The sequence below is a fragment of the Zosterops lateralis genome, assembly GCF_965231275.1.
Source record: "Zosterops lateralis genome assembly, chromosome: 4".
Lineage (NCBI taxonomy): Eukaryota > Metazoa > Chordata > Aves > Passeriformes > Zosteropidae > Zosterops > Zosterops lateralis.
The window spans coordinates 59,345,421-59,368,938 of record NC_139765.1 but is presented as its reverse complement, the minus strand read 5'-3'; the positions used below and the strand labels follow the sequence as shown (position 1 = coordinate 59,368,938).

Below are 23,518 nucleotides of genomic sequence, written 5' to 3'. Positions count from 1 at the left end.
CTATTTTTTATGTCCTTATGGCATAGTGGATAACTCCCTAAGCAGCAAGGAAATTTCAGTTTACTGCAGACTGATGTTACAGCTATTGGAGCACCCTCTGTTAGGATCATATAAGACATAAGATAAATGGTCTTTTACTTAAAAATTTGCACATTATTTTTTCAAACACTAAATTAAACGGCAGAAAAAATGGTCATTGAGTAAGCCTGACTGATATCTCTTGTGTAATAGCCTGTATGTTCCAATTCCACTACCTTCATCACAACCACAAAGTTGTGCAAAGATGAAGTGCTGGTATGGGAGACAGTGGGCACAAAACAGAAGACAAAAAAGAAGCATCAGTTGTCATGATTACACTCTAGTTCCTACATACACAAACATTCATGGACTTTAGCCACCCTGATACTCATTGCTGCCATATATTCTTCCTCCTCAGTTATTGGTTCCTATATTTAAAAAAATGTACACAAGTTATTTTAATGCATGTGATGAAAAAAAAAAATACTAAGACCCAATCACTTGACACTAAAAATCAAGTATCTCCTTAAGAAAGGAAAAACTCACAAACAGTTTGGACTTAGTACCAACATCCCTCCAATTCCACAGCTTCAGTTATTCAAACTTACTTGATTACATATATATCCAAAAGTTTATTATAAATTCAGTAGAAAACATGGAGACAACAGAGCACTGAACACTGCACTGATATTACTGCAGTTTTGGCAGTTCTTTTTCCAGTAATATTGAGAAGTGTTATTATGAGTAAATGTAGTAAAGTTGCCTGCCTTCAGCAGTAAAAAAAAAAAAAAAAAAAAAGAAAAATCTAACACCTAAGGCCGTGCTCCACAAAGAGGAGTTTGTACATGGATTACTGAGGAGGACTGTGGCAGAGCAAAATTCTGAGACAGCAAGAACAGAAGAAAGAGGGTATTTAAACAACAGTTCAGTCTTTTCTTCATGCTTACAAAAGAAGGAAATACATTCCTTTTATTGAGTGAAACACTATGTGGTTAGATTTGCTTCACTTCAATGTTCCCACTAGATCTGACTGTGGGGTGTATGTCTGCACTAACCACCAAATCGCCAGAAGTTTCAGTCATCCAGGATCCTGTGAAGTGAAAGGTCAGCAGATATGCAGAACTGAAAGAGATCTGTGAACTTTCCCCTTGGTAAGAAAATGCTAGAGTAATGGAATACTGCAAATAGCTGTGGTTTGGCAAAATCTAAGAGTATGCTGTGCTACACACAAGGCAGTAAGGGAAGTATCCAGTGGAGAGCAGGATTAAAAAAATAACAAGCTGTAAGCAAAGCAATTTCTTAGCCAGTATATCTTGTATCTTTGTGCACTGAAAAACCTATTTTACTGACAAAATAATCTGCAGTGAAATCAGGCTTACCTACTAACTGAATGTCTTCTGCACTGCACTAGGTCAGATTTTGACACTTCCTTAGCTTTATCTTGAGTTGTGCATTTAGGAAAGAAAATACCTAGAAGGGCCTCTGTCCAGATATTTGGCTTGTGCTTACTGGCAAAAACATAATACACTTAAAATTACCCCATATCCTCTCTACCCAACTGTCCAGACCACTGTGGGCTGAATTTTTGCAGCCCCCTACACAGAAATGAGAAAAAGATCTTCCTTGCTCCTTTCTTGTCCTGCTGGTCTTGGCTTACTGGAGCTCTTAGAAGGCACCTGAATGGTTTGGTAAATGGTGTCTGATTTTTAAAAGCAAACTTCACTTGCTCTCAAATCAATTATACCATTCCTTCATCCTGAAGCTTGTCCTGCTATCTAATCACCATCACTGCACTATGTTCAATGGGGAGTTGTTTTGTAACAGTAATGTGACTTATTTAACACAGTATTGCTGAGTTACTGTGAGGCAGGTGGCCTCACTCTCCATTTTTAAAGAAAAACCAGGCTCTTTACCACTGCCATAAAAGCCTAGTATCACATTTTAAAAACGTACTTTTATACGCACATTCTAAACGAACGCTTTGTCAGATACTATCTTGTGCACTTACCACAATACTATATTTTCAAAGTGTAAAAGGACCAGAGTTAGGGTTAAGTACTCTGTAAGTACTCTGATCCTCCCTCTGCAATTTCAGTTCCTTTTCCAAACAAGTGAAACAGTAAAAATAAGTAATTAAGAAAATAAAAGAAATAAAGCAGCAAGACAACTGCCTCCACTGTAGATTCCTTTGTGTGAAACCAGCCGGGTTTTACCGCCGGGGCCGTGCGACTCGGTCGGGGTTATTCTGGGCTAATAACCCGGCCAACGCACAATACCGGCTTCCTTTCAGCGGGAGGACAGGAAATAAATTACGCGCAGTGTGCAGGCGCTGCCCGGAGACGCCGAGGGCCCGGCTCCCTCCCGCGGCCGCCCGGCCGATTTCCGACCCGGGGCCGCCCGAGGCCACCGGCCCGGCTGTGCCGCGCCCCTCCCGCACCGGGGAGCCCCCGCCGGGGTTATACAGCCCTCCCGCCCCGGGGAGGCTCGGGGAGCGCCGGGGGTGACCCGCTGCCCATCCCGCCGGGAGCCCCGAGCTCTCCCCGGCCCCGCCGCCCCCCGCCCGCTCCCCCCGCGCCGCTGGCGGGGCCGGGGCCGGGGCCGGGGGCGGAGCCTGCTCCGAGGGCAGGCGGAAGGAAAGGGCCGGCCGCAGCCGGGGGCGCGCCGCAGGGCCGAGCTCCGCGGACCCGCCGAGCGCCGGGGGATCAACGGTGCGGCCGGAGCCGAGCGCCGGGGGACCCGCCGTGAGCCCGGAGCCGAGCGCCGGGGACCCGGTGCCGCCGCTGCCACCGCCGCGGCCTTGCCCCGAGCGATAGCGGTTGTGGCGGAGCGGGGCCGGGCCGCTGCCGGAGCCGGTGGCGGAGCCGGTGCCGCCCCGCGCGGCGCAGCCAATGGTGGTCGGCGGGGCGGGCGCGCCGCGCGGGGCTCGGTTGTGCAACGCGCCGCGCTTTGAAGGCACCGTCACCCCGGGGAGGCAGCGCTCACTCGGCATCTGTCACGGCAGGGCGGCCGGCCGCGGGGCGGGCCCAGCGCCCCGATGAGGAGCCGGCGGGACCGGCCTTCCCGGCGGGCATGAGGCACCGGCGCTAGAGCGGCGGGTGGCGCTGCCCGGGGCAGGATGGCCCACATGCTGCAGGCGGCGGCACGGAGGGTGCAGTGGAGCAGGGCGGGCGCCGCGAAAAGGGCTGCGTGCCTGCTGGCCGCCGCGTACGGGCTCAGAATCCTCTACCCCATCATCCGCGGGCGAGTGAGGCGGGCGGGCGGCAGAGACGAGCGGGGCCGGGCGGTCTCGCACCTCAGCGGCGGCCCGGGCAGAGCCTCCCCGGCCGTGGACGCGGAATTCTTCAGGCAGCTGCTGGAACTCCGCAAACTGTTCTTCCCGAAGCTGGTTAGTGCCGAGCTGGGCTTGCTCTGCCTCCACTCCTTTGCTCTGGTATCCAGGACCTTCCTCTCCATCTATGTGGCCGCCCTCGATGGAAAAATCGTGAAGAGCATTGTGGAGAAAAAGCCCAGGAGCTTTGTCTTCAAGTTAATCAAGTGGCTGATGATCGCAATCCCGGCCACCTTCGTGAACAGCACCATCCGGTACCTGGAGTGCAAGCTGGCCCTGGCCTTCCGCACGCGCCTGGTGGACCGCGCCTACCGCACCTACTTCGCCAACCAGACTTACTACAAAGTGATCAGCATGGACGGGCGGCTGGCCAACCCCGACCAGTCCCTCACCGAGGACATCATGATGTTCTCGCAGTCCGTGGCGCATCTCTATTCCAACCTGACCAAGCCCATCCTGGATGTGGTGCTCACCTCGTACACGCTGATCCGCACGGCGCGGTCGCGGGGCGCCAACCCCATGGGCCCCACGCTCCTGGCCGGGCTCGTCGTCTACGCCACGGCCCGCGTGCTCAAGGCCTGCTCGCCCCGGTTCGGCAAACTGGTGGCCGAGGAGGCTCACAAGAAGGGCTACCTGCGCTTTATACATTCGCGCATCATCGCCAACGTGGAAGAGATTGCCTTCTACCGAGGGCACAAGGTAAGGAGGAGAGAAACTGGAGGCGCTGGGGTCGCTCCTGCAGTGCCAGAGTGGACCCATGCTTCCCCTTATGCTCTTCTGGAGCACTTTGGGTCCCTCTGACATCTAAACTTGTTTACAGCTTGGCACTTCCCATTTCTTAGGAAATGCCGTCGCACAAGGAGTGTCCGGGGGGAGCAGATCACAGTTCCCTTGAACTCCGGCAGTGTTCTGGTTTTGGAGATGAATCTTATCTAGAAAACTAATCTACGTTACAGTTTTTCCCCCACCCAGTCTGTTTTTACTAACTTTCCTAGACTTTTTTTTTCAACCGTGAGTATGAACCATCATATTTAATTCAGCAGAAATAGCAACCACGGCACACGAGAAAGTTTAGGGGGAAACACTGTGATGGCTCAGAGCACACTACAACCTCTGACACTCTTTCACATAGCCAAGCAAAGATGTAGTCACCAGTCTTAAAATAGCATAAGTACAGTACTTCTGCAATCACAGTTACATAAACTAGTAGCTTGTTTTAAAGCCACCTTATTAAGGGACTCCTCATGTTTTTATTAGAAGTGAATTTTGGCTGTAGTACCTTTCAAACACAATTGGGAAAAAAAAGTTTTGTCATGCAAGGTGAAAGTGAAAGCTGGAAACCAGGCTGAAGTATTACTCTCTCAGTTCAAGCAATGATTATATAACATTAACGGTTTATTTTTGTAGACACAATCATTCTCAAAAGCTGCCTGTAATGTTTTAAGTGCAGCTAAATGAAACATTTTCTCAGTTCCCACATATATGGGCTTGAACTGAATACATACTGTATTGATTTGCAGCTGTCTTTGACTTGTTAAACCTCCTGGGATAATTCTCTCTTTCCCCAGACTGCTTGCAAAGACAAGCAACATTTCAGGAATCAACTGCAACTTCAGGTCACTGAAGATAATTGATCCCCAGATGCTTTCCAATATAATTTTCAGTTGCTGTGAAACTCTACAGCTGCAGCTTTATTAAAGGGATGTGAAATCAAACTTACTTTGATAGAATCAACTGTTGTGACTGCTATGTTGTTCTTGTATGTATTAGAGATCTTAAAAGAGTTGAAAACTTGGCAGTGTTCTGTCGAGGGACAGTGGTGTAAATAAGAACCAGATCCACTCACTTCCATAAAGCTGTGAACATTTGCTGTGAGACTGCAGCACAGTGAGCGTATGTGATTCAGAAGTGACAACTCTGGCTACTTGATTATTTCATGTACACTTGTGAACGTATCTTGTACTGCATGTGCATCTTTGTTTCATTGTATAAATTAATTTATTATTTTAACTGTAGGTAGAATTGAAACAACTGCAAAAAAGCTACAAGGATTTGACAGATCAAATGAATCTCATTTTGTCCAAACGTTTGTGGTACATCATGATAGAGCAGTTCCTGATGAAGTATGTCTGGAGTAGCTGTGGTATGATCATGGTTGCTGTGCCCATCATCACTGCAACAGGATTTGCAGATGGCGGTAATACCATTTTTTACCTCATTTTTAAATGTTTCTTTAAAGTCATGTCCTCAAAAGACCATAGTTCCCTTGAGTGCTGTTCACACTGGTTTATTTTTCATAGACTTTCTTACAACATCTGTGCCTTAGGTATAACTTGCAAGCATAGCAAGTCAGCTGAGCAAATGATCCAACTTGGAGTGTGTGATAATATAAAGTCAGAGGATCCTTGTATCGCACGAGATTGTAATAATTATTGCAGTCTTCTTTTTCACTAGTCACTGTTGGAATGGCAGGCTGATTTTCACAGTATCTCCTTTTGCAAAGTGATACTATGAACTTTCCTAGAGTGCTTATCTTCTCCTTCCATAAACCATAGTGTAATGACAGGTAATTATAGGCAATTTTTCTCTTATTATTGACCTGTTGGAAACCGCTGATTTTCCCTAACTGCCAGGGGCATGAGAGAAGGTAAAACTCAGATTCCAGGCTAGGATGGTATAATTTTTGACACCCTATCACAACTTTCTTAGTGAAGTGAGACTCAAATAGTGTTGTTACTGTATATGTTATTAAAACAAAAAAAAAAAAAAAAGAGAGAGAAAGAGCAAAAAAAAGGTATTAAGGAGAACCGTTAATTTGGTTTAACAGCTTCCTTATGCACAAATATTTCTTAGGATTCCTATAACATGAATCCTACAAAGTCTTCAGAAGGATCAGTTCTAAATTGTGTACTTTGAGTTTGGAATGAATGAATTATTTTCTGTGCGGTAGTTCTGTTTCTTTCCTGGAAGTTGTATTCCAAATCAGGACTGTCCAAGTGGACGAGCTTGGAGCTTGCTGTGAGCCCACGTGGTTTAGCTGTCTTGCTGAAAAGTTGTGCTGGTGCACAGCTGGGTGCTCAGCTCCTGGGCTGCTGCCCATCACGTGGCTTAGGAGGGCACTACACCAGCACCCTGGCTGGCATCCTGAAATATCAGCATGTCTGGTTCCAAACTGAAGAGGCTGTACAAAGGCATTTCACCTCACAGTGAAGGTTATCAGCACAACAGAACAAGTGATAAGAGCCTTTCTGTTGAGATGGGAATGGGTACAGTTAAGAAAAGGAGCATTTAACCACATGTTGTAAATACCTCCTTGGTATTAGAGCATGAATAAAAAAGGACTCATATTCATGCTAAACCAAATAACATTCCTATTACTCATATTTGTTCTTTGTTAAATACATTTCAAATGTGGGATAAAACAAAGATGCAGCAGCCGCTCATGTTGTGAAGCAGAATTATATTTGCTACCAGCAACATAAACTATGAAAACATGGAGTTTATTATTGAGTCCTGGGGCGTACCATAGTGCTGGTTCACAAACAATACTGGCAGCACTGTCAAGATCAGTTTGAGGTATTGCAGGTATTCAAAGAATCAAGCACATCTGAAATTACCATTGACCTGCTTGAGAAAACAGTGCTTTTTGCCTCAGCAGATCACACATAAGTTTGTTCACATCTGAGGGAAGAGGTAGTCAATTTATCACTTTAGGATGAATCAAAAGAGTCAGGGATATGTACAAGACTAGTACCATGGCCAGACTTGAAACTACAGGTGGAAAGCCATAGATTTTGTACACTTCTTCAGGGAGGAGAAAGAAAAAATAAAAAAAAATATCCTCAGTAATAAGAAAAAAGAATCTTCTTTGACAGTGATATTTCTGACTGAAATTTAAAAATATTGTTATATAGTTCAATGAAAAATTTAGGGGGCAAAGACAAGATTTCTGTTTGATAGCATATCTCAATCTTTTTGTATGAAATCATTCACATTCTAAATGCTATGTCTCAGTTTGTGGAGAGTAATTATTTTTTGAAGCAAGACTTTGATTTCTCTAGACACAGTGAACATTTATTTTGTTTATAAAATAAGTTTGGCTATCAATTAAATAAATGAAGGGGAAAATGGAAACGTTCGTTTCTGTATGAAGCAGAGACAGTCTGTTAAAATGTGACACTTTGAAACACAGGAAGACAGCCATGTGAAAAACGTTTTGGACAAAAAGTTCAAGAAAAAATATTTTGGTGGGTTATATAATAGAAGAGCTTGTCTTTTGGGGCTATGAAATGCTCATGAATTCTATATAATTTGAATGTTTTTAATACCCCTAAACTGACTGATACAGTGGTTTGTAGAGATCCTTAAGCTCTTGCTAGATGAGCTGGCCTGGGTGCTGGAAGCAGCCATCAGTAAATACTGCATTTACATTAAGGAGGAATGCTGAGTCAATGTAGATAAACCATACCTGATTCCTGGATGATTTAATTGTGGTAGTTCTACATAGCATAGGCTGCATGTGCTATAATCCCAACAAGATCAGCAAAAATTGGTTGTCAGAGGTAAACAAATTTCAAATCCTCTTTTATTAATGAATAACTGAATTCTCCCTATTCACTAAATGTATTCATCTTGAAATGGAAATAACTTTTAAAAGTAAGAGCTACATCAGTAAGAATTTTGTAATCTCTCCTTTGAAGGAGCTTTTCTGTAGTTTTTTTAAATGCATGTCTCTCGTATCTCAGCAAGATTGCATACAACTAGTTGACAGTGTGCTCATGTAGAACTGAAAAAACATCATAATTAAAAGCAAGAAAGGTAAGATAGATATTCTGTGTATATATACACACATATATATAAAGAGTTACGATGTAGCATTTTTAAAAAGTTTTTCATTAATTATTTTGCTATATTTCAGTGAAATACAATGAAATAATTAAATCAGTGTAATAATTATTATATTAAATAATTATTCCAGTGTATTTCACTGTAATAATAATTAAACAATAGTTAAAGAATTAGTATATAACTAATTAATATATTATTATATCATTAAATAATTATATATTGAATAATTATTCCAGTGTATTTCAGTGACCTACTTATGTAGGAATGTAGGAACTTTTTGGATGTGTAAACAAAAACAGAATAACATTTAGATTTAATTAATAAACACAGAAAGATACATCTGGCTTTGGTACTGCCTGTAGATTCTCAGACACAGATTTCTATAATCTGATCTGTCAGGGAAGTGAGAGTAAGAAAATGCTGTTTGCTCTTCTCTAGCATCGCTTGACTTAGCCCATGAAATTTATGGTTGCATTACCTGCAAGGAATTCCTCCTAGATTTTCTTGATCATGAGCACTGTGGAAACGTATATTAGTAACAACTGCTAGTACAGGAGTTGCCACAGTGGACTCACCTTTTACCCTGCCTAGCATGATTCCTAGCATCAGCTTAGTTTAAAAAAGAAACTTTAAAAAAGTCTTTACAAACTTTCAGAAAAAAATAATATTCAGATCCCATTCTGCAAAAGATTTAAGCAGTATATGGAGATACATATAAAGCTATATGATGCAGAAGACCCTTTGGATCTTTCATTGCAAATCTTTTATGTGGAAAATCTTTAAGAGTGGTTTATTACACCACTGGTTTACTCCACCAGTGATTTGTAGTTGCAGTTATAAACACTGAAACAACATTTAGCCTCAAAATAGTCAGCCACTTCTTTTTAAATCTTGTTTCCTTCAGGAAGCAAACCTTGCAAGTTGAATCTGTGGGATCCATGGTAGCAAGATGGTATATGTAGATATGTAAATATACTTCCCACATATCTTTGATAGGTTCTGCTGCTGTTTTCTCTTTGCCTAATGCTGCTGATATGAGACAAGTCCTTTCTTTGGAGCAAGAGTATTCTTGTTAATAGAATGCAGTGTCATAAATAAAGCCTCACAACTTTGTTCTGAGGTCAGATGAAGAGAGAAACTTCATTGTGAAGAAGAGTTATCCTACTGTAACCATGCCTTTGATACCAAAAGAGTTTATTGCTTTCTTACAGAAATATAATCATGTTGCCAGATTGACACAAATGTGAATGCTTCCTTCTACATGAAGTCAGTAAATAAGTAGGGCTGAAAATTAGTAGTTGCAAAAATGTTTAAAAATCATGTTAAAAATATGTTTGAGATCATTGCTTAGGTTTCACTTTTTTCGTATTTTGAAAAATTTATGTTGTATGATGATATATTAAAAGGATAATGATCTATGTAGATAAAATAATTGAATGTTTTCCCTAACAAGGTGAATTCCATATGCTCCCACTTATTCTTTTTGACCAAGCTATGTTACATTCAGAAGTTCTTTTTGAAAGGTTGTCTTTACAGAGTTAACTTCTTCTTAAAAAAAGAAAAAAAACTGCTCTGTAATAGTTCACATTGCAATAATAATTTAGTATATAGAGATATTTTTCAGCAGAATATTTTAACAAAACTTTTTTTTTTTACATTCAGAGTTGGAAGATGGCCAGAAACAGGCAATGGTTAGTGAAAGAACAGAAGCTTTTACTACATCACGAAATTTGCTGATCTCTGGAGCAGATGCTATTGAAAGGATTATGTCTTCATACAAAGAGGTACTGTATATTCTGCATGCATGAAACGGAAGAGGAATAAAAGAAAAAATATTTATATTTAATAAAATATATAAAAAAAGTAGTGCAGTTTTTAAAGGCAAATTCTATTGCAACTGCATCCATGGAGATGTTTGAAACAGTGATTTGATCTTTAGGGTTAAGTTGACAAAGAGTCTAAAGTGCACAGTTGCCTGTATGGTGCAATGTGTAGATGTCATTTTTAATACTTGTGTTCAGGTGTCGTCTGAGAGCAATAGAAGTTCCTGGAATGTCACTGATAAAGGTTCAAATTCCTCTTCTGTTTGGAGCACAGAGCTGAATTTGGGCTGTCTGTCTTCAGTATACTGGGACTCTTCTGTTGGAATTGTCATAAAAGCATATAATAGTTTAATTGTAAGAGTCTTAAAAGATCTTCTAGTCCAACCCCCTCACCATGAGCAGGAACATCTTCGACTATTATTGGATTGCACAGAGTCCCATCCAACCTGAACTTGAATGTTTCCAGAAATGGGGTATCTCCACCTCAGGGGGAAACCCTTTTCTGTATGAAAAACAAGGAGAATTGAATACTTATTTCTGGGCCACTTTAACTGTAAGGCTGTTTTTAGTATCTTGTGAACCTGTTAAATTGTAAGTAATTTTTCAAAACCAAGACATTTTAGCAGGAAAAAGTTCACCTTCAGAGTACAAATAGTGTAGAAGTACAGAATGTTCATCTAGTAGGTCAGAGATGTTTCAGGTCCTTACCCAAATTCCAGTAGAGCTGGGCTTTGATCTGTTGTCTCTCTTGTGGATTTCTTTAAATGCCAGCTGTTAAGCCAAAGAAAAGTGAGGCAGTGCTGTTAATCTCAACATTTCCTTCTGAATGTTTGTTCTTCATATTTTAATTGGTTTGCTCATTCCTTTGGTGGGAACCCCTTTTCCCAGTGCAGTGTGAGGAGGGACACATCAGCTAGGCAGCTAATCAAAGACTGTGGATTCTGTTGTTTGGAATCCAGCCATAACAGCTACAGCTTTGTAAATTGTCAGAGGAGGGGTAGTTTGGCACCTTCAGATACAGACTTTGACAAAGCCAGAGTCTGTGCTGTTTTCAGGAGTTCTTCTATTGGGTTGTGATTTTTGACCTCTTCTAGCTGTTCCCCTGCTTATCTCTGCTCTCAAGATATTGCCAGATAACCTGTTATACACTCATGTAATATCTGTTTTGTTTTCAGCAATTAAGTAATTTATATAATATACATATAATGTAATGAGGACTTAAAGTATCTAATGAGTATATAATGTAATGAGGACTTAGAAAAACTGTGGTTTTATTTTTTGGCAAAAAAGTAGGCACAAAACAGTAGAGGACGAACTGAACAAACTCACTCAGTCTATAACATGGACATACTAATCCAAACAGCATGAGACCAAGGAGCAGTTCTGTGAATTTCCATCTTAATTTTACGTTTACACTTCTCTTCAAGAGACACTGCAGTACTTCAGTTACATTGTCATTCCCATTTTGTGATTCAGGCAGTTTCCAAAGGACAGTGTACTTCAACCCATGTCAAGTGGTTGCGCAGTTCCAGTTCTTGCCCACCTCTTCCACCAAGGCAGCCTCCTTCAAGTCAGTGTAATTCACTGTGTAGATGAGGTAGGCTCAACTTTTCTTAGTCAGTAGTTTAGGTGGTAGTATTTAGTGTTTGCATAAAGTGAGTTTCTGCAGTCATGGTGTGGAAGCTTACTGCATATTATGGTTCTCCTGGGGCATAGGAGTTTCATTTATCGCATGCAGGATTCTCTCCATCATCCTCTGGTGAAATGATGGCCATGTGGCCAGAACTGGTGCTCACTTCTGAGTCTGGCACAAATAGTGAAACTTACAGAAGAATTATGGAATTATTTCCAATTATTTCATATAATCTTGGAATTACATACACCATAGTGGGTGAACTCAGTCATGGGATATAAGTATTTAACCACAGCAAGCCAAGGATTTTATAATCTTGATCTAATTTTGTTGCTATTCTTGTCCTCTCTGCATTTTGTATAAAAATGTAACCTTTTAAAACCATCTAATCATACATTGAAAATAAAAGGCCTTGGCTTAATTCTTTACTACCAGCAGATGGAGGCAGTTCTTTGGAAACACTTAAATAGCTCTTGAAAATGAAATTACAAGTCCAGAGATCTGTTGTTTCTGTCTTCAGTAGGTGAAAATTGTGCCAAATAAACAAACAAACAAACAAAAAAAAAAAAAAAGAAAAGAGAAAGCCTTTTAAGAGACCTCACCATCTTAAAAATGCCCAGTTCTATTCCAAGGTGTCAGATTTAGCATGTAGCTGATAGAAGACTCATTTTTGGTTTGTACTGTATTTTAGGGTAGGATGCCCTGGTGCTGCCCCTTTTACACAGAAAAGCACACTTCTCCCGCGAGAGTTTTCAGAAATACAAGCAAGTAAACATAAGTAATTACAGATGCCATTTTTTTTTCTCACTTCTGTGGACTTCTGTTTTTGCTGGAAAATGCAGAGATTTTGTTTTTTCTTGTGTACCAGCCTCTTTGTTTTCAGATATATTAGTAAGTGTTCTCTGTTCATTGAAGACTACAGAAATGAGCAGTCTCTACAACCTCTTCATTTATTTGGGTTATCATAGGTTATGTGGGCTTAACTCAACTGTCCTTTCAGCTGATTGGTAGGAGCTACAGGTGGCATATGGATTAGCACAGAATTTCAAGGAATCAAAATTGATAGGTGTTGATCAACATTGTTGCTCATGTCGATATTTGGCCAAACATTTAATTTGTAGAATTTGTAAAGTATAACTGAAATGAGGTGTTTGTTGTTTCTCAGGTCACTGAGCTAGCAGGCTACACTGCCCGTGTCTACAACATGTTTTCAGTCTTTGATGAGGTGAAGAGAGGCATCTACAAAAGAACTACTGTTATTCAAGGGTCTGTAAACAACGGCAGGATTGAAGATAAAGCAGAGTTACACATTGATGGGCCTTTAGAAATCAAAGGTAATTAATTCTTATTTGTATGAATTTCCCAGGGGTGGCTGGGGAGGCATGGAGCAGTGGGACAGGAGGTGAACAGAGGATTTTCTTCTGTAACTAATCAGCCTCTCAGCCTTAATGCCCCAGAGACCCTGTTGCCTTTCCTTTTAACCCCCTACTACCTTCTAACTCTGTCCTTATGGTGTGCTTTTCTAATACACAAAATGGCTCAAATGTTTTCTCTAAAAACTTTCAATGAAAAGGCATTTTAACTGTACTATTATATATGATGGTTATGTTAGTATTCTTGCATTGACCATACCTGTTTTCCTCAGACCGTTCATTTTTTTCAGAAAGCTGAGACGTTTTCATCTTCAACTATCCCATTATTTTGTTTGAGGTGGGAGGAAAAAGACAGATTGGTTCAGTACTTTTTCCCAAAAATACTATGTTTTCCATGATTAAAGATCAGCCTATGCATATTTTTTCATAACATAGTGGGAATCTTCAGCTGAAAATGACAATTCTTCCCTTCTCCTCACCTCCCAAACGATCTGATCAATATTTACTTTTTCCCTCCTAACCCTATCTTATGTCTTTCTGATGTCACTGTCTTTCTGTCTCCACCTTCCCTGGAACATTTTTTGTGTACATCCATTTCTTACTGTGCTCCATTATGTGCCAACTCTCTGCCTCTTGCATTCAGCTTCTCTCTGATGTACTCAAAGGCAGCTTTTGCAATGGTTTTTTCCTCATTTTCCAAGCATACCATTTCTGCTGCTGCCCTCTGTGGTGTTGAAAAGCCTCATTCTCTTCCTTTAGCATTTGAAAAGTTAAGCCTCAGTAAATTTATAGGCCCCAAAGGGCTCTTTGTGAAATAACTTCTTGCAGCAATTTCAACAGTGCTGCCCTTCAGCTCCTATTTCTCAAAGGTACTCTGACAAGGTTCATCATAACAAAGTATGATGCAGCATGGTGGATAGGTATGGAAATAGCTGATGCCTTATTCTTGTAGATCTTGGTAATACTTGGCTGATGTTAAAGGAAATAGCATTTTATAACTGTTGCGTTTTGTCATGTACATTAGAAAAGGTTTGTAGTTCCTGGAGCAACAAAGGAATTTGGGGGCTCTTTTTAGATAATGTGTTTAAAACCAAAACCAAATACAGTTTAGACAAGTGTGTTCCTCATGTTCCCTTTATATCTAAACTCCACTCCTCTTTTCTCTGCAACCTTTTCTCAGGGTTTCATTCCACTACAGTCGCTTTTCATCCAGTCTGAATTCCTCCTAAGCCATGGTGACTAGCACTTGCTCTTGTGTAGTTGTAGCTCTCAGAGGCAGCTAGCCAAGACCAAGCATTGTGCACAAAGATTTAAGAGGAATTTAGGCCAGATGAATCTAGGCCACAGGCTCCACATTTTTTATGACAAGTGCTATTGTAATACTGGTTTTCCTCCTTTCTTTCGGTCTCAATACTTCAGAAATCCCTGAAGAATGGATTGTGTGTGGATAAAATACACTTGTTCACATCTGCCTGGATGTGTCTGCATTGTTAGAGAAGAAAAATCTTAATATTCAGCTTCCCCAATGGCTCTTTGAACATATAATACTTACTTCCTTTTGAATCATCCAGTATAAGTCTTTGTAACTAAGCAATGTCTGTTTTGTGCCTTGCATTTACTGTTGTCAGTAGGAGTGTGAAAATATGAAAATGATAATAATATTTTATAGATAATAATATTGCCTTATAGTGTATTTAATAATTCAAAATTTTAAAAATTAAATAGAATTTTGTACGTCTTATACAAATACTGTCAAATTGTATTTCTTATTACACATAAATATACTTTAAAAGCATGCTAAAGTTGCAGTCAAATGCTGTGACGTTAGGATTAGGAAATGAGAATTAAATTCACTTAATTCTTACTAGCTGAATATATTTTATCATTGTTTTATTTTAACTACAATGTCTCCGCTGTGTCAAAGTAATATCTTTTTAACAGAAAAACACTTATTTCCCCATAATCTCATGCTGTTTTAAGTAAAATTTATTTTATGAAAAAAGCACATTTGGGCTGATAATGGCATAAAAATTTCTGGCCAGGTTTTTATAGTTTGTCAATGTTTAAAGCAATTGAACAAAGAGCCTCTAAATGAAAAATGTAAGATTAAACTTTAGTGAAGGAAATGCTACCAGAGCCTTCTATAACTAACTAACTAACTTAGTTACATTTTTCTTTGTTCAGATTAGTTTAAGTTATAAATAAACAGGTTTCTAATACAAAGAGAAATATCTTTCCTTTGCATCTTGTCTATAAAGGTAATTTCTAATATTTTTCTAGGAATCCAGCTGGTTGGGTTCTGTTAGACAAGACCATTAACAGGTGACTGAGAAGTTAGTTTCATTCTTCTACTCTTTCCAGGACAGTTAATATCAAAGTCCTTGTATTGCAGAGTATCCAGATGTCCAATAGAGATTGTATATTTAATTTGCCAGAAATCCAAATGCCAAGTGTATCTACCTGACTGGAATGTTATATGAGTTTCTGCAAATATTTACAAGACACGTTTACAGTCTCTGGCATCAAAAAGAGATGGAAGCAAGCCATTAAATGTTTTCTCCTTTGCTCTCGTTGCTGGAGGAGACTGAAAGGTGCTCTGACTTTCAGAGCTGGTAGTGATTCCTAATTAAATCCTCAAAAGAAGGCTAACTGGTTTGCCTGTGGCTAAGGCTGTTCCTGAACTTTTTATTGCTTGGTATTAAACGGCTCTTTAAATCGGAATACAGAAGATACAAGTAGAATATGAATGAACACATTGTTACAGTGCATGACATATTTATGATGCATACTGTGTGTTGTGTTTAGGATCAAATTTAGGTTTTGTTGCACATTCTTGGCTACTGTTAACAGTGTCTTTTGGACTAGGATTAATTATCCAGATTTTCCACTAGGGGAACCTGGAGCACAAAAAAGAGCTGTTTGAAACACCAGTCCTTACTTGAAAATATACTCAGTTGTGCACAGAGGCTGTCACAAGTGATTGCTTAATGGAGAGTGTCACAAACTCTAATTTTTGGGTTTTTTTTCTTTCTAGGGAAGGTAATTGATGTTGATCAAGGAATTATTTGTGAAAATGTTCCTATAATTACTCCGAATGGCGATGTGGTGGTTTCCAGACTAAACTTCAAAGTAAGATGATATGCAAGAATCTTCTGATTGTTGCCATCACATTAACATAAACAGCACAGAATTCATATACCTTATGTTAAGTACTTGGAGGAGCATATGGATAAAAGGGGAAGTCCAGAAAGGTAGGCATAGTAGCTCAATAGAGGCAGACATATGTCATTTGTCCTGCTCAGAGAAAGAAAAGGGAGGATTTCTGTTGCTGTTGCCAGGTGACAAACTGACCTGAGATTTTCAAAGGTGTATATGGGAGTCCTAAGTTAATTTCAATCAAATTGGGATGCTTTACTCACAAAGGCTCCTTTTAAAGCCTGAGGCCACAGCAACAGTGAAAAAAATCAAACCAGTAGTTCTTCTTGATCACCACAAAGAGCAGTGCTGACTAATAGTTGACAGCACAGTTCACCAGTCCAGCTGAGGAGCATGTACTCAGTAGAAACTTGTATTTTTTTAAAAAACCTATTCCAGACACCACTTGGTACCTGCTCACAATTTTAATGAGTGACCTTTACTGAATTACTCCCATATGAATTCTGATCTGATGTTCCAGTGCAGATATTGTTCTTTTTAAAAAGAGTTGAAGCTGTCAGAAATAAATTTAACAATTCTAAAAGTAGATCTTTAATTTAGCTAAAGCAGGATGTTTCTTTTCCTCTGAATTAGGAACCAGGAGGAAAGGGTCCTAGCTATGGCAAAATTTGCAACAACATCAGCATAGGAATTTTAGAATTGTAAAATTACAACCTTATGATCAAGCAGACATTTCTATTTATTTATTTGTCTCAAGAGACAGAAGCAAAGAAGATACAGAAGTCAATATATTTCTGTAAAACATAGATAATGACATTGTGATTATGCATAAATATACACTCATATATATGCAGGGTAATAGGCAAATGAGAAAAAAAATCACTTGGCATCACAGCCAAATTAACATAGGTAATTAAGTGGGAAATGGCAATGTGAAATTAATTTTCCAAATCACTTGATTGGGCTCTCATACCTGCAGTTAATATCACAGATGGGCACAATACTGCTTGAAACACTGTTAACACCATTGGACCTAATCTGCATTAGAACAATTGATTATGACTGTGATGTATTGATTGTTGTAATATAATCATATTACATATTAAATTATGTGTATATGATAATAGAATATATTACTATAAATATTACTACTATATACTACTGTAAACATTACTTTATAGAGATCCTCAGATATAATAAAAATTATTTTCATTATCTCAGCCCACATATTTTATCTAATGCCACTGTTTCTGGAATGGTTGCATGAATACTTGCAGCTAATCAATGAAATTGGTTGATAATTTTATATAACCCCTCTTAGGGGTCTTAGACTCTCTTGTGGCACATACACTGTGTAGTAAGTAGCATCTTTGCATTTTCATCCCCTTTGCAGGTCGAGGAGGGGATGAATCTTTTAATCACTGGACCCAATGGCTGTGGAAAGAGTTCACTCTTCAGAATTTTAAGTGGTCTATGGCCTGTGTATGAAGGAGTTCTCTACAAGCCTCCTCCACAACACATGTTTTATATACCACAAAGGTATGTGTCTTGCTGAACGTGATGCCTCTCATCTGATTACATGAATTTTGACCCTTCTTTCTCATATTTCTAATCTGTGATGTGTACATTGAAGTTAAAAGGTGGTAAGCACAACCTCAGGTGTTGTGAAGTGTGTTTTTTAAAAGAGATCTTTTCTCATTGGTGATGCAACATCATTAGTCATTGGAAAGGGCTCACATACACTTGTGTTGGAGACTGTGTTCTTCAGATGGCTAAAGTCCTGGAAAATTGGGATGATGGGAATGGACTGGAGTCTGAAGGAAATTTGAAATAGACCTAGTATATCTCAAATCTGATTTCTTTTAAAATGAAGGATCCAAACCAGTGAGAGTGGTTTGGTTCTTAAGTATCTAAGTAACCAAAACTTAACTTTCACACTGCAAGGCCACAATCCAATCCAACAGCATCTGCAGATTGCCTTTTTAATACTATGTGCTCATTTCACTAATGGAAGCTTGGCTTTGTTGTGCTTTCTTTGTACTCTGACATGCTGTTGGACTCTCAGTACGTACTCTTATGCAATTTGTTCTAGAATATCTCCTTAGAGACCTCTGTTTTGCAAAAGCAAAGTCAAACACTGAATCTTTGCTTCCTGTAGTACATTTCTTCCCATGAGCAAAAGAAGTATTCATGATAACAGTTTTTAGCCTTGTTTAAAAAGTACAAGATATTGAGATGAATGGAATCTGCTGGACTGATCAGTAGTTTTTCCTTTCTGCAGGTGAAGATAGCAAAGAACACTGCTCTATGGTTTTTTCAAATATCTGTATAATTTATTGCTAGCCATTGTCATTTTCTAATTCAGTCAAGACTTTTATTCAGGAGTTTGGAGCAAAATGCTTTATTAAATGTTTTTCAAAACATTATTTCAGAATACCCATTGTGCAGAACATTCTTAAAACTGGTTTAGAACAAAAGCTGATCTGGATTTTTTCTTGAAGAAAATCTTGAGTTTCAGCCACTTCCTTCCTCTATGTGATCCCAGCCCTACTCATATCAATATCTGTGGCTGGCTTGCTTTCAGCCCTTTCCCTTAACTTACGTTCCCTTTATTCTGTGAAAGCAAACAGACTGACCTTGCATTCAGGTGGATTTGCCAAGGTGCTGGTTTGGGGGATTGCATCACATCTGCTGGGTTTTCATTTCCATAAGCATGGTTCTTTGTTAGCTCCTTCCCCTGACTTTGCAGTGCTGGAAGAGTTTGTCCAGCAGACCTCTTCTAGGAAACATTTCAAACAGTTTTAGTCAGATTTCACCCAACCTCTGCAGCCCTCTGTGACCAAGGCCGTGTGGGAATTGGCATATGCAGTCCATCCTAGTAGGATCCCCAACAGGAAGGGTCCTGCTGGGATGTCCTTGCAGCATCCAAGGGACACTGCCTTAGCTCAGCTCTGTGGCTCTTCCTGAGCTCTGTGCTTCTCTTCCCAAGGGACAAAGCAGTGCCTGGGTAAATGGGGCAACCGTGAGTGACAGAGAGGGCTCTTCTGCAAAAGTGCTACCGCTTGAGTGTGGCTGAAGATTCTGAAGTCTACTCTGGAGGACAATTCAGTTGTGTCAGAGTGCGTTTTGTACACCCAAATACATTGGGCAAATTGCAAATTGCTCTTTTGCCCAATATATTTGTTCTTTGGGCATAAAGTCTTCGATGAATATCTGAGATACTAAGAATTATTTGAAGGGCATCCAGTTTTACATTGAAGTTTGTACATTTTGACACAAGATTTGCAACAGATCTGCTGGAGTTTTAGGGCTTTTGTGTGGATTGCCTTACATGGTCCAGGCTTTTTTTTTTTTTTTTTTTTTTTTTTTTTTTTTTTTTTTCCTGTAATCTACCTGTGAGTGTTTTAACAGTTCTTTTATTTGTGGCCTAAATAAATCACACATTCACTTGGGATTTTTTGCTGTCCCTGGCTCCAGTATACATTTAGAATTTTTGTATTGGTTTGTAAACTGTACTGAAATTCCCAAATTAAAGAGGTTTGTTTTGTAAGGTCCTGCTGATTCAGGTTAATTTTGCGTATTAACCCTGTGCAGATTGCTCTTTCATCAGGATTACCTTCTGTTTGTTTATTTTTGTTAGGCATAATTCTGTGAGTTCTAGACTGAAGAGTAGGTTACCCTGCCTTCATTTCATCATGTTTGTATTTCATCATAACTTTAGGGAAAATTGTTCCTGTCAATCTGGAAAATGTTCTGGAAAATATTTCAGACTGACAGGGTCTGGGAGGTGGTAGGATCAACCTGGTATCAGCCTACCTCACTCTTTTGTTTGATAGGGTTGTTTGTTTTGTTTGTTTTGTTTCTGTGGCACAGCAGAAAGCTCTTGAATTGGTGGATGTTCATCAGAGCAGCAAGTTTAGGATGACATCCCTGTGTTTATGTATATACATTGCATTTCTGCTCTAAGACATAGCAGATGGCTTTCCATTAGTGGACACAGTTACCATTAAAGTATCTGCATTCTTGTAGCTGAGTTTAATTCTGCATCAGCCCGTTTTGAATGAAGTGTGGGAAACATTGTCTGCAGACATGAATGGTAGAATACAGTGACTACTAAGTAACAGAATACTCAACAGTAAATAGGAGCTCGCTGAAAAGATTATTTTTTTTCGTTTCTGTTTTTTAATGTTCTGGCGTAGTATTCCAGAAATGTGTGGGAAATCATGTGTCTTTATCAAGTTCAAAAGCTACATACAAAACTATTTATTAAAATATTAATTAGGTCATTGTATACTCCAAATTTCATCCACACTGCAGGCCCTTTGTAGTTAGCATTACGTAGTGGTTTGTAGGCTTTGAAACAGTCTTAAGAATCCCTGTCTTTTTGGATTACTTAGCATAATTTTACTGCTTTTTTAATGCTTTGCTGTGAATCATTGTGAGGGGTTTTTTTTCTCCCCTTATAGGACTAGGACTATATAGGACTAGGCCTTGCAGAATTTATCTATAATCAGTCACAATTCTGGTGGATGCTGATGGGACAAACTGCCCTTTTGGGGGCAGGGTGAGAAAAGCTCAGGAATTTCAGGGACTCTGCCACTGTCCCTGATAGGCCTGTCCAAGAGGAGAGTGGGCAGAAGAGATGGAGGCTTGAAGAGCTTTTAAGGAGTCCAGCATCATTTGGGGCCTGAAGCAGCTTGTTGTTTCAGTGCTAGGAACTGGTCACACCTCAACAAGCTGTCACATCTCATTGACAACTCAGTAACTGGCAGAGTGGATGTTCTTACCCCTTCTTCTACTTCCCTCTGTCCCTCTTTTGCAAAGTAAAATTCATTTGTGTTAACCACCTCTTTGCATTCTTCTTTGAATTGATTGGCCAAGAATGTAGCATGAATGAAAAACACTTGTGGCACTCTGGTTGGTAAGAAATCATGGTTCAAATCAGAATCCAGAAACATAATTTTGAATAATAAATAATTTTAAAAAGTATGCAGTGGGTAACATGAGTACTGATGCTGAAGATTTACCACATAGAGAATGGTGTTATATCACGGGGTTGGAAGAGACCTTTAAGATCGTCAAGTCCAACCTGTGGTGTAACACATCAACTAAACCATGGCACCAAGTGCCACATCCAGTCTTTTTCTAAACACATCCAGGGGTGGTGACTCCACCACCTCCCCAGGCAGACCATTCCAAAACTTTATCACCCTTTCTGCAAAAACTTTTTCTCAGTATCCAACCTATATTTCCCTTGGTGCAGCTTAAGACTGTGTTCACTCGTTCTGTTGCTGCCTGGAGAAAGAGACCAACCCCCACCTGAGTACATCCACCTTTCAGGAAGTTATAGAGAATGACATGAGATGTGTCTGAAGCACTTCACTTTCACAACCTGTCTGAAAGTAGGTTGTAGGTAGTAGTATTTCTCTAGACTGTGCTGTTTCTACTCTGTTGGTCTTATACTTGGGAGGAGACTCCATCTTCATGGAATTAGAGAGCTCTAGCATGCAGTTCCTCCTAGCATTTATTCCAGTTTTTCTTGCTCTCCAACTAAAAGTCTTGGCTTTTTCAGTTGTAAGGAAACAGATTCTGCACATGTTGGCTCTCATTTCCTTAGTTTGATATAAATGCCATCAAAATTGCACACCTACATACTTGCAGGTTACCTTGACAACAGCATGGGAATATTCCTTAACATCTCTGCGCTGTAAGTTGCAGTAAAGCTCTAATTACCACTGGGTTATTGATATAAATTGTTAATAATTTTCTGGCTGCTGTGTCATATTGTCCTATTTGCGTGGAGGAATGTCTCATGCAGTCTCTCTTAGTTCCATAACCTTTGGTCATGACTCTCAAGTCTTCCTAGCACAGCATATATCTAAAATGCCCATCAGCATTTTCTCTGTCTTTCTTTAGGACTGATTCCCATAGAGCCTGGAGTAATATACTGTACTTTTTTCTCCTCATCCATTGTCACTGTTCTTTCTCTCCAGCTTTCTTTTACTATAATTTGGGTATTTTTGTGAGAGGTGTGTTTCTCCAGTAGCTTGCATAGTTTCTTTTTTATTCTGTGTGCCATTCTAGTAAAAGACTTACCCACCCTCTCTCTCTTGCTGTTGCTCATTCAAGTAGATCTCTAAACTTTCTTTCAATACCAGGGTTATCAAATGCTAAAAGGGAAGCAACCAAAGATAAGCTAGTATCAAATGTTGTTCATTCTTTGTCATTTAAAACTTATATACCTAGATCTTGCTGTCTTCTTAATAATGCTAGGACATTATGGAATAGAAGTTAGTTTAAATGTTTATCTGGCCCTCCTAAGCTGTTTGGCATACATCTGCTCTATTACTGCTATTTTATTTGGGGTTCATTTATTAGTCTTTTCCTGTCTGGCATTTTCCCTTCTGTATTCTAAAAATATCCTTGGATACAAAACAAAATTACATCAACCACAGAGATACTTTTCCTCTCCTTAGTTCTATTGACTAATCCAAACCTCTCATGTGATTTGCCTCAGGTAGTCCAAGGATATTCATTGTGTGGATGAATGAAGCAAGAATGTTTCAGTTTTAAGTAATATAAATAATAAAATAAAAGTAATTTTTACATTATAAACACGTGAAAATTTGAAGATTACAGTGTAACTCAAATGTTTTATACACAAAGTCATTAGTAGTGCCCACTCTCCTGAAAACTGAAATAGTTCTCTATCATGTAAACAATTTAATCTTGCAAAATTGCTGTGTTTCACTTTCAGATACCCTATATGACATATGGAAGTTTGTGCAAATGGAGTATGTATCTATGTGGTTCTTCTGTATCAGACTACTTTCTAGTTAGAGTGTGGTCTGCTGGAGAAGTAGCCTGGCTGAAGTGCTGTGTAAATATGCCCATTTGAGTTCTGTTGCCTCATCTCATTTAGATTGGCTCAGATGTGTGTGTCCTGTGTTGTATTTTGCACATCCTAATTTGTTGTCAGCTAATACTGCCCTGTTTTTAACTATGATGTTTTTAGTTGAGTCAGGTGAAGTTGGGCTGTACTCTGCACATGCCAACGCTGCACCAGAGATTGTCATTGCCCTTCAGCATTTTGCTGATAGTGCATCACTACATCGACTTGTTCCTTCGATACTTTGCCATCAGTTCATGTCATGCTGTACAGATACCTGCTCCCTGGCACACTGGATCTGTCTTTTGGACTTGCTGCTATCAAGTTCATGATGCTCCTTTTCAATGTGTTTATTTCCAAAGTTCACCACTTATCTGACAGATGAGAAAAAGGTCTTTAGTAGACAAGCTTTAACAAAAACCATAACACAGCACACTTCATACTGTGTGC

General features: G+C 39.7%; 1 protein-coding gene across 1 annotated transcript in view; it reads left to right on the top strand.

Moving 5' to 3' along the window:
* Positions 1 to 3,133: 3,133 nt before the first annotated feature.
* Positions 3,134 to 23,518, top strand: part of ABCD2 (ATP binding cassette subfamily D member 2) — a gene marked incomplete at its 5' end in the record, with an annotated part of 41,884 nt that continues 21,499 nt past the window's right edge. Inside the window, 6 exons of the mRNA XM_083859837.1 lie at positions 3,134 to 4,045; positions 5,363 to 5,543; positions 9,857 to 9,978; positions 12,816 to 12,984; positions 16,058 to 16,152; positions 17,573 to 17,718. Of these exons, the coding sequence (XP_083715963.1) occupies positions 3,134 to 4,045; positions 5,363 to 5,543; positions 9,857 to 9,978; positions 12,816 to 12,984; positions 16,058 to 16,152; positions 17,573 to 17,718 (1,625 nt within the window). The remainder of the gene's footprint in view (positions 4,046 to 5,362; positions 5,544 to 9,856; positions 9,979 to 12,815; positions 12,985 to 16,057; positions 16,153 to 17,572; positions 17,719 to 23,518) is intronic.